The 11441-nt window shown below is 30.7% G+C and overlaps 1 protein-coding gene and 1 pseudogene across 1 annotated transcript; one reads left to right on the forward strand and one right to left on the reverse strand.

Annotated features, from left to right (window-relative positions):
* The first annotated feature begins 4857 nt into the window (after positions 1 to 4857).
* On the forward strand, positions 4858 to 9068 carry LOC103504206 (disease resistance protein RPV1-like). Its single transcript, XM_051084733.1, has 5 exons — positions 4858 to 5369; positions 5908 to 7009; positions 7118 to 7402; positions 7492 to 8301; positions 8425 to 9068. Exons 1-5 carry the CDS (start codon positions 4891 to 4893, stop codon positions 9010 to 9012), a joined length of 3264 nt encoding a protein of 1087 aa, XP_050940690.1. The 5' UTR covers positions 4858 to 4890; the 3' UTR covers positions 9013 to 9068.
* A 1675-nt stretch (positions 9069 to 10743) lies between these two features.
* Positions 10744 to 10862, reverse strand: LOC127149640 (5S ribosomal RNA; annotated as a pseudogene).
* Positions 10863 to 11441: the final 579 nt, after the last annotated feature.

The following is an 11441-nucleotide window of genomic DNA, read 5'->3' on the forward strand; positions in this document are numbered from 1 at the left end:
TGAAGGCGAACCTTCTTGACTCGATCTACTCCTTTATACGTATTCTCCAAAATTTGCCATGCTTGATATGCAGTAGTTGCTCCAGAAATTTTCTCAAAATTGTTATCATCAATGGCTTGATGAATGATGGTGAGAGCCTTTTGATCTTTTTTTCTTGTATTTTGTAAAGCTTCTCGTTGAGCTTGATTCAAAGCTGCATCACTTTCTGGTTCTTCATAACCATTACTAACAATGTCCCACACATCTTGTGAACCAAGTAGAGCTTTCATTCGAATAAACCAACTACTATAATTTTCTTTCATAAGTCGAGGTACTTGGAAGGGAACTAAATTATTGTTTGCCATTTGCAAAACCAATTTTTTTGACTCCAAACTCAAGCTCTGATACCACTTTGTTGGAAGCGTTTGATGAACACCCCAAATAAATAATCACCAAATAGAATATTTGATAGAAAACAAAAACCTTTTTGGAAGACTTGTTGTGTGTATTCAACTCACACTTGGATGATTTAGATTACAACATTTCAATCCTATTTATAGGATTGTCATAAGAATAACTCATATCACAATTAAATACAACAAATTAAATCCTACATTTAACTAAGGTGAAACTCTTACTAAATTAACTCTAACATTTTTAATTCACATCCTTCTCTAACTTACATAAATTAACTCACATATAACTTATTTATTTAAAACATGTTTAATTTTCAACACTGTGAAGGTCTTATTTGTACTAAGCTGCCAGATTAATATGTTATCTCCTTTATTTGGGTTTGGTATTTGTAAGGTGCTCTTAATATTTATCCAAGTGCTTGCTTCTCTCTATCATTCAAAGTCATTCTTCGAAATAAATCCCAATCACCAATGTTGTTTCCAAGCTTCTTTGATCGTAGCATCTTGACGTTGGGATATAGCATAGACTCTTGGGTATTTCTCTACGAGAGTATGGGTACCCCCCATTTGCTATGCCAAAAGGAGATATTTTCTCCATTGTTAATCTCTCATTTTCAGTTTTCTTCAAACCAATCTATATCTTTGATGATTGATCTCCAAGGAGCTTTCATACTACTGAATTTCCCTTTTGTAGGAAAGTCATCCTTGTTGCTGTCTTTATATTTTGCTGTGATTATTTTATTCCAACGGGAGTTTTTTTTTTTTTTTTTTTTTTTTTTTTTTTTTTTTTTTTTTCAATTTTGTATCTCCACAACCCATTTGTTTGGGAGAGCAAAGTTTGTATCTTTCATCCTTGGACTCCCTCCCTAAGAGTTATATCACCTCACATTAGTATCTAAATTGTTGTATCTAATTATCTTCTATTTTTTTTCTTCTAATTTTAGTTAGCCCTAAGAGATAGTCATTAGATTAATTTTTGATTGTTATCTAATTAACTTTTATTCTTTGACACATGTCAAATTGCTATTTGATATTGATTGGTATATAATTGGTTGCATGACAAACACATGTCAAATGCTTAAATTTGAGGAAAATTACATCCGAGGAAAAGTAGATAAAAGCAACCTATAGCACTTCCTTTTTCTACATTGCAAATATGACAAATAATTAGATATATGAACGATATTAAATTTAATATGAGGAAGTTAATTTTTTTAATATAGGAATTGATTAAATAATATAAATTAGAATTATAAAAAATGACAAATTTTACAAAATATCTACAAAATATAACAAAATTTCAAATTCTATCAATATGCTTCTATCAATCCTAGAAATATAAAGTGACAGAAGTTTATCAGTGTCTATAATTGATAGAATCCAAAATTGTTATATGTTGTAAATATTTTAGTTTATTTTGCTATTTTAAAAAATGTTTTTAATATTAATAATTTTAACGAAGAAAAATATAATATAAGAAATATTTTCTCAAAATTTATAATAAAATCTAAAATGTTAATAAATAATAATGCTTTTTTTATACAAACAAAAAAATCAGCAATAAACTAAGTATAAGAACTAAATTTGATAAATATCGTAAGTTGGCCTACTAATAGTTGGGAACATAAAGGAAAAAATATCCAAAAGAACTAATAAGGAGTCATGAGTTCAATACATGATAACCACCCACTTTATTCTTTCTATAAACAACCACCGATAAAATAATATTTTATTCTAAAGTCAATAAGAAAAATGTAGATTACAAAAATAGATGGTAATTAGAAAATATTTACTAATTGACAAAAAAAAAATGTAAGGTCACTAGATAAGTACAATCGGTATCATTTGCAATTAAATAACAATCAATATTAAATTAAATAACGATGAGATGGTAAATCAATATCATTAACAAAAATATAACAACAAACATCAAATAACAATCAGACAGTAATCAGACAACAATCAAATAAAAATCGATATCATTAATAATTAATGGTAATTAATCAGATGACAATTCGATAACAATCAGATGATAATCAAATACAGTTCCACACTTTTAACTAAGAGGGTATTTTGGTCATGCAACATTTTCATAGTTGAGCCAAGCTTGTTTTTTTTTGAAAAAGGATACGGTGGGTCAGCAGGTGCACCCGGGCATCTCCACTAGGTGGACACCCCCTTAGCACCATCATCATTCCCGCTTCATTAAGATATAACAAAAGCAATACACGGAAGCAGGGAGGCCCAAAAAAAGGGCTTGAGAACAGCCCCGAAAGGACAAAGTGCATACAGAGAGAGAGAAAACTAAGGAAGTGCAAACTAACTAAAAGCATTAAGTTAATTTGTCATTCCTGTAAATTTTAAAATGTTAGGTCATGTACTCAATTTTCATTTTATATTTTACGATGATTGCAAGTGTCCCTTGTAAAATGATTTATTAACAATGAGATTTATGATATTTTTATAAAACTTAGGTGAGATCTATGATTTTCCATGTGTTACATGAATTTGTTCCATAGTACACACTCCACCCTAATTGTCAGGGATCGTCGGGGCCAAGGCCAAATCTTTGAGTCTATGGTAGGGAGAGTATGTGTCTTTGGGATTCATTGTAGCACACATGTAGGCTTTGAATGGTGTGTGTTGGGGTGCTTAGCCATTTTAGGGTAGTTTTATATGTATGCGTACATGACAAGTGATATTTATGCACTATGCGTATTGAGATTATTGAAACTAAAAGAAAAAAAAACGAGTGGATCTAACAACGTTGTCGCAACAATCTATTCGACAATAGGGTTGTTTACAAAAGCAAGCATAAAAAGTAATGACATAAAGATTGATATTTTAGTTTGGTGTAAAATCACTTATGTATAGGGAGTAGAGTGAAGGTGGAATGAAACTTTAGTATATAAAGAGAGTTTAGCAATTAAAACGAAAGTTACTTATATATCTGACAGACTCCCCTCTTCAATAACTTCGATATAGATTGCTCTTCAAGTACACATTTCAACTTAGGCTCCCCTTAAGTCGTTTGAGTTCCCCTCACTTCTACAATATATACGTAAGTTTTGTATGAGATCCCCAATACTATATGTTTAGGTTCTTCCGAAGAGTTATATCCTCTTACATTATATCCAATTGTTATTTAATTATCTTCTACTTTTTTTTTTCAATTTTAGTTAGCCTTGCGAGATAGTCATTGGATTAGCTTCTGATTGTCCTCTAATCAACTACTATTCATTGGCACATTTAATTGCTATTTGATATTGATTGTTATATAAACAATTGCTAGGGGCAAGTGCATGACAAACATATTTGAATGAGGCTCATTGCCAAAAGGCTTAATTTTTGCAAAATTGGTCGTCTAACCTAATTTAAAAGAGGAATTGAAACTAAAAAGTCGATAATATCTTATTGATTCACGAATATGCATGGACATGATATTTGATTGTTAGTGATTGTTAATCTTATTGTTATTTGATTATCTTCTATTTTTCTCAATATAGTTAGGCTTCTAATAGTCATTTGATTATTCTATTCGCCATCCGATTACTTTTTTTTTATATAGTCATTTTTGATATTGTTTGATTGCCTTCTAACAATTATGATTAAATTAGGTTATATTCTTTGACGCGTCCTAGTTGCTATTTGATAATAATTGTTACCTAATTTCTATCGTATATTTATTTATAATCTCATAGTTGTTTGATCGCTATTTGATAAAAATTGTTCTCACATTCTCAATAATGCCAATTTTTATCTAATTACTATCTAATTATCATTCTTAATGACAATGAATGTTACTTGATTTGAATTGTCATCTCATCTAACAACAAAATGAAATAATGAAATTTTAATTATTTGTAGGATGAAATTACATTCCTTGCTATCGTGGCCATAACATATGTTTTTTAGGGCTTGAAGATACAACAGCAGCGAAGTTTCCTACGTTGAAGTCTGAAATAAAATAAAACAAAATAAGCAAAATAAAATATAAGAGAGGTAAAATTGGAATAGATTAAAAATTAAAATTAGAAATGGAATACTTCGCTATTTTTACATAATCAAAAAGTTGAAAGTCATTCAAGCAACCAAATTCTTAATTTCACCTACTAAATGTTCTACTCTAATACATAATTCTAAGTCTACAAATTTGTTTAATCAAATAATATATGAGTTGGATCTTTGAAAGTCAAATGAAGAAAGTCTCCCCTTTTAACATTTCGTGATCCATCTCATATTAATATAATCTATGCATTTTCTTGTCATCATTCAACAACTTCATTATCAATTGGAAACTTTTCATGGATGATCGCAAATGGTATTTCAAAAAGTCAAAAGAAAGCACATGGGAGTTTAAATTTCCAATGGAATATATCACAAACGCTAAAGCCTGCCGACTGATCAGGAAAAAGAAAAATAAATATAACTCAATTATCTTCTGCCTTTTCATTACCTCATTGTTCTTTGATATAATTTCTTTCATTTTCTCCTTATGGATCGTTCAAGTGGATCATTTTCTTCGCATTTTAGATGGAGCTTCGATGTATTCTTAAGTTTTCGGGGGGAAGATACTCGTTTCAACTTCACGAGTCATCTTTATACGGCTTTACGTCAAAGAGGAATCAATGTTTTCATAGATAACAAGCTTACAAGAGGTGATAAATTTCCTCCATCTCTTTTGAAAGCTATCGAAGAATCGAAGATCTCGATTGTTATAATCTCTGAAAATTATGCATCTTCGAGCTGGTGTTTGAATGAACTGGTGCACATCAATATGTGTAACGAATTGAGAGGACAAGTTGTTTTACCAGTTTTTTACAAAGTGAATCCATCTCAAGTACGGAAACAAGATGAAGCATTTGGAGAAGCATTTGCGGAACTTGAAGTTAGATTCTCTGACAAGATGCAAGCATGGAGAGAGGCTTTGACTGCTGTTTCCTATATGTCTGGATGGGTGGTTCTTCAAAACGAGTATTTTTTTTTTCTTGTCCCTTCTACTCTTTTTTCCCCTTCAAATTCTATCTTTACTATTTTTTTGTAAGGAGATTCATGCTTTGGTCTAGAGGAAAAAGGAAATTAGAAAGCTTGATATTTACATCTGATTTGATAACAATTTCAGATTGTATGCTTTTCTGCTTTATAAATTTTTATGTGGTTGTTTTGTCATCCCAGTGTTTCAATTTTGGTGAAAACAATTTCCCCCTTATCAATACTTAGTTTGATTTTCAAGACAATAAAAGGATAACAAATCATAGAAATTTAGGATCGGCGCTTAATTTTCAAAAACTAAAAATAAAAAATCAAATGTGGTTATCAAAACTAGCATCGCGATTTTCGTTTCAAACCGTAATAATTCAGTTTATATTATTTGTTATCTTTATTAAATTAGTTTGAGTTTATTACGTTGCTTTAATTTCTTGGCTACCCGATGCCTGTTAGGAATTATTGTGAGGAAAAAATTGCTTGCTTCATGACACTTTTTAGTGTATGCTTTTTTCTTATATGGCAGTGACGAGGCTAATTTGATACAAAAAATTGTTCAACAAGTTTGGAAGAAATTAACTTGTTCAACAATGCAGTTGCCTGTAACTAAATATCCAGTTGGAATTGACAGACAAGTTGAGAATTTGCTCTCTCATGTTATGATTGATGGAACTAGAATGGTTGGAGTGTATGGAATTGGAGGTATGGGCAAGACAACTTTAGCCAAAACATTATACAATCGGATTGCTGATGACTTTGAAGGCTATTGTTTTTTAGCAAATGTTAGAGAAGCTTCAAAGCAACACGAGGGCCTTGTTAAACTCCAAGAGAAACTACTTTATGAGATTTTAATGGATGACTTTATTAGAGTTGGTGATCTTTATAGAGGAATCAACATCATAAGGAATCGACTATGCTCCAAAAAGATTCTCTTAATTCTTGATGATATAGATACAAGTGAACAACTACAGGCATTAGCCGGAGGATACGATTGGTTTGGATATGGAAGTAAGGTCATTGTGACAACAAGAAACGAACAGTTACTTGATATTCATGGATTTAATAAATTGCGAAGTGTTCCTGAATTGAATTATGATGAAGCTCTTGAGCTTTTTAGCTGGCATGCTTTTCAGTGTAGTCATCCACCAAGCGAGTATTTACAACTTTCAAAAGATGCCGTAAATTATTGTAAAAATCTTCCCTTAGCACTTGAAGTTTTAGGTTCATTCCTTTATTCTACTGATCAATCCAAATTTAGAGGTATATTGGAGGAATTTGCAATCTCCAACCTTGACAAAGATATCCAAAATCTTCTTCAAGTAAGTTACGATGAACTTGAAGGTGATGTACAAGAAATGTTCTTGTTTATTTCTTGTTTCTTTGTGGGAGAAGATAAAACCATGGTTGAAACGATGTTGAAGAGTTGCGGTTGTTTATGTTGGGAAAAGGGAATTAAAAAACTCATGAATCTATCACTTCTTACAATTAACAAATGGAACAAGGTTGAAATGCATGACTTAATACAACAAATGGGTCACACAATTGCTCGTTCAAAGACTTCTATATCTGCTTCAGAAAAAAAATTATTAGTTGGAGATGATGCTATGCATGTGTTTGATGGCATTAAGGTAATAAATTTTTGCTCAACCATTTGTTTATCCCGATTAATTATTGTGAGAGCAACTTTTATCATTTTGAAAAAAGTTGAAATGTTTGTTTTTTGGTATAATTTGCAGGAAGCAAGAGCAGTTAAAGCCATAAAGTTAGAATTTCCTAAACCGACAAAGTTGGACATTATTGATTCATCAGCTTTTAGAAAAGTAAAGAACCTTGTAGTACTCAAAGTTAAGAATGTCATATCTTCAAAAATAAGTACTCTTGAATTTCTACCTAACAGTTTAAGGTGGATGAGTTGGTCTGAATTTCCTTTTTCATCGTTTCCTTCAAGCTACTCAATGGAGAATCTTATTCAACTCAAATTGCCACATAGCTCCATCGAACATTTTGGAAGAGCATTTATGGTATTTCTATCAATACTTGAGTTTTGTTAATTAATTCAATGTTGGTTTATTTTCAATTTGATTATTCTTTCTTTTTATATTCATTACAGCGTTGCGAAAGTTTGAAGCAACTTGATCTTAGCAACTCCTTCTTTTTGGAGGAAATTCCTGATTTATCTGCGGCCATAAATCTCGAAAACTTGTCTCTTTCTGGATGTATAAGTTTAGTAAAGGTTCATAAATCAGTCGGATCTCTCGGTAAACTTGTTGATTTGAGTCTTTCAAGCCATGTTTATGGTTTTAAGCAGTTTCCATCACCGCTAAAGTTGAAATCCCTTAAAAGATTTTCAACTGATCATTGTACAATAGTACAAGGGTATCCTCAATTCAGCCAAGAAATGAAGTCTAGTCTAGAAGATTTGTGGTTTTATAGTAGTTCTATAACAGAGCTATCTTCAACAATTAGATATCTTACCAGCCTCAAAGATTTGACCATCACAGATTGCAAAAAGCTCACAACTCTTCCAAGTACAATTTATGACTTAAGCAAACTTACATCCATAGAAGTCTCACAATCCGATCTTTCAACATTTCCTTCCTCATATTCTTGCCCTTCCTCACTTCCCCACCTAACAAGATTACACCTTTATGAGAACAAGATAACCAATTTAGATTTTTTAGAAACGATCGCTCATGCTGCTCCATCACTGAGAGAGTTGAACTTGTCTAACAACAACTTTTCTATACTACCTTCATGTATTGTTAATTTTAAATCCTTGAGATTTCTTGAAACATTTGATTGTAAGTTGCTAGAAAAAATTCCAAAAATTCCAGAAGGCTTAATTTCTTTGGGTGCTGAAGGGTGCATATCATTGGCCAAATTTCCTGACAATTTAGCTGATTTCATATCTTCTGATTCGGTGCATATCTCATCTCTTTCTCTTGTCTTGATCTCTCTTTTGTAATTTTTATTCATACAGTAGTTAAGTTGATGTGTGGTTCTGCATTAATAATATTATTACTCTCCATTCACGTTGGTGCAGGAACATGTAGATGGACAGTTCAAACAACTCATATTAATGAATTGTGATATTCCAGATTGGTTCAGTTACAAGAGTAGAAACAATCCAATAACGATTTTTATGCCATCCAATGATCCATGTTGGGAATTGAAGGTTTTTGCTCCTTGTGTCAAATTTCAAGTTAATCATGTTGACAGGAATCGTTATATGGATCTTGAATGTAAAATGTTCATAAACGACATTCAAGTATGGAGCTCTGAAGAAGTACCCTTTCTTGAAGAATCGAGAAGGATATTGATAGAAGCATCCCCATATGAGTACATGTGGTTATTAGTACTATATCCTCATATAGATTTCCCACTAAATTCGGATGATATTATCAAGAGATCACAGGAGATTAATCTACATCAGCCAAGTTTTGGGATCAGTAATTCCATGGGAAGGGACAATAATAATTGTAATGTAGATGACGATCGGAGGAATCATTTTGGGGAGAGTACTTGGAGTAAATTTACAGTGTCGTTTGGTGTTAATTCCAAATATAAAGACTCCGAAGTAAGTATAAAAAGGTGTGGCGTTCATGTCATCATGGAGGAATGTCGTGACTGATGTAGCCTTTTTACTATCACGTGTAAAGGACCAATCAAATGAAATTTATACTATAATGCTCAATACTCTACCTATAGTACTACTACATAGTACAAGTGACAAAATCGGGTCGATCCGTAAGAAGCACGAAGATTTGTTTGTCAAAGTTAATTCTTTAGTTAATGTGATAAATAGGGCGGTTTGGTGTGGTTTGGGATTCAAGTGAATAAAGTGCAAGAAAAATGAAGATAGATTTGCAATTAAAACATTCTAGTTGTCGCCACGTGCCCGAGACGATGGGGAGCGACCGATGTCGTCAAAATGGTTAGTCTTAAAATAAAATAGAAGTCACCGCCAATCTTTTTTACGATTTGATTGGATACTGAAATATAGTAAACACTTTTTAAATAAGATCATTAAAAAATGGTGTGCGAAAATTAGAGTTGAGTTCACGAATCATTTGTGTATGAGCAATGTGTTAGCATCTCACAACACCTTATTAGAAAACGGTGGCCAAATTTCAAACTTTAATTGAAAATATTCTTTAATTTATTTTAAAAACAATGTCTTATTTTACCCCTCATTACTCCAAATATATTTAAGTAATGATCTCATAAAATAAGTAGAGAACATTCCATCAATTATTAGATTATATTAAAAAAAAAAATTCTCACCTCAAGAAAGTGAGAAATTTGTAAAATTGCTCAAAATCAATCGTAAGAATAGTCTTCTAATAAAGAGATTTTTTTTTTTTTTTTTGAGAAAGATACTTTTATGTTATGGTTGATCACTTAGGCAACCATAACACCATTTTATTTATTCAAATATTAATTAAAATAATTTTCCTTGAGATTAAATCTTGGACTCCCAGAGATATGATCCCTCGTCTCAAGAATTTTAGAAAATCGAACTCCCAAATTTCCTAGATTCCGTCGTAGGATTTTGTTTAGAGAAAACTGTATAAGTTATTATAAAAGATTTATTAGGAAACCTTAGGAAATCATTAATTAAATTTTGAATGTTTTAAAAATATATAAAAAAAAAAATCTAACTTTAGAAGAAAAAAATTCTAAATGATTTAAAAAAAAAAAGTTTTGTGAAAGATTTTATAACTTATACGATTTTAAATTAGAAGGATTTTAAAACATTGAGAATTTTAATTAGAAAGAGTTGAAAATTTTAATTAAGAAATAAAATGAGGCTTAATGGGAAAATTAGATAAGTAGAAACATGAGTAAAGATACATCATAATAAATTATGCAAACATAAAATAACATATTGAGATTTCAATAAAAACATATATTGGAGATCGATCTCGAACTTTCAAAGAATCGATTTCCTCACCTCAAGAGTTCTAAGAAATCGGACTTCCAAATTTTTTAGATTCTGTGCTCTGATGTTTTTAAAGAAAAATAATTTAAAATGTTAACAAATTTAAACAATTATTAGCAATAACATATTAAATTGGCCACAAAAGAAGGGAAAAAGTAAAATGTTAAATAACATATAAAAGATGAGAACATATTTAAGAAGCAATAATCAAAATGGAAAAAATATTAAAGAATAAATAATCAAGATGACAAAATACTAAAGAAGCAATAATCAATGCTATTTCAAGAAAAAAAATAATTAAAAAAATAAAAATGCTAATTAAAAAAAATAAAGATACAATATATAGAAAATAAAGGTTAAGAATAAATTAAGAAATGAAAGACATAATAATAAATAAAAAAAAGATAACAACAGGAAGCTGGTCCTCAACACGAGGACTTCCCAAGTGGTCATCCAACTTAGTACTACTTTGGCCCAAGCATGCTTAACTGCAGAGTTCTAATGGGATCCGATGCATTAGAGTTGGTATGATCGCAACCTCAAAAAGCAAATTTTTCAAACACTACAACGGTCACAATCTCCTTAAACATCAATGCTTTTTGCAGTTTACCTATGTAACTGGATCAATCCTTTGTAACTTCTTTCTGACAATAAATTTGTGACAGGGTGGCTTATCTCTAGCTCCCTTCACTAGTATATCTTTTTTTAAAAAAAAAAAAGTATGAAGAAATATGTAATAAATAAAAATATATATATAAAAGAGAAGCTCATAAGACAATAAATAAATAACTAGACAGCTGTCCAAGTTCATGAAGCTCATGAATCAATGAGGAATTGAAATAGAAAATTCAAAAAATTCAAGTATATCGTCATTGATTCATGAACTTAGACAGCTGTGTGATTGTTATCTTATTATCATCCGATTACCTTCTATTTATTTGTAAGCTGATAGCTGTTTGATTGTTATTTGATAAAGATAGTTCTCTCATTCTCAACGATAGCAATTGTTATCCAATTATGGTCTACTGTTAATTAAGAAAAAATGTTATTTAATATATTAATTGATCGTCATCTCATCTAATAATATATGAGTTGGATCATTAGAAGTCAACTAAAAA

The sequence above is a fragment of the Cucumis melo genome, chromosome 5 (assembly GCF_025177605.1).
Source record: "Cucumis melo cultivar AY chromosome 5, USDA_Cmelo_AY_1.0, whole genome shotgun sequence".
NCBI lineage: Eukaryota > Viridiplantae > Streptophyta > Magnoliopsida > Cucurbitales > Cucurbitaceae > Cucumis > Cucumis melo.

Coding starts and splice junctions, on each gene's coding strand:
- LOC103504206 (XM_051084733.1), top strand. CDS start 4,891: ATGGATCGTTCAAGTGGATCATTTTCTTCGCATTTTAGATGGAGCTTC. Junction 7,010..7,117: donor ATGTGTTTGATGGCATTAAG/GTAATAAATTTT, acceptor TATAATTTGCAG/GAAGCAAGAGCAGTTAAAGC. Junction 7,403..7,491: donor ATTTTGGAAGAGCATTTATG/GTATTTCTATCA, acceptor TATTCATTACAG/CGTTGCGAAAGTTTGAAGCA.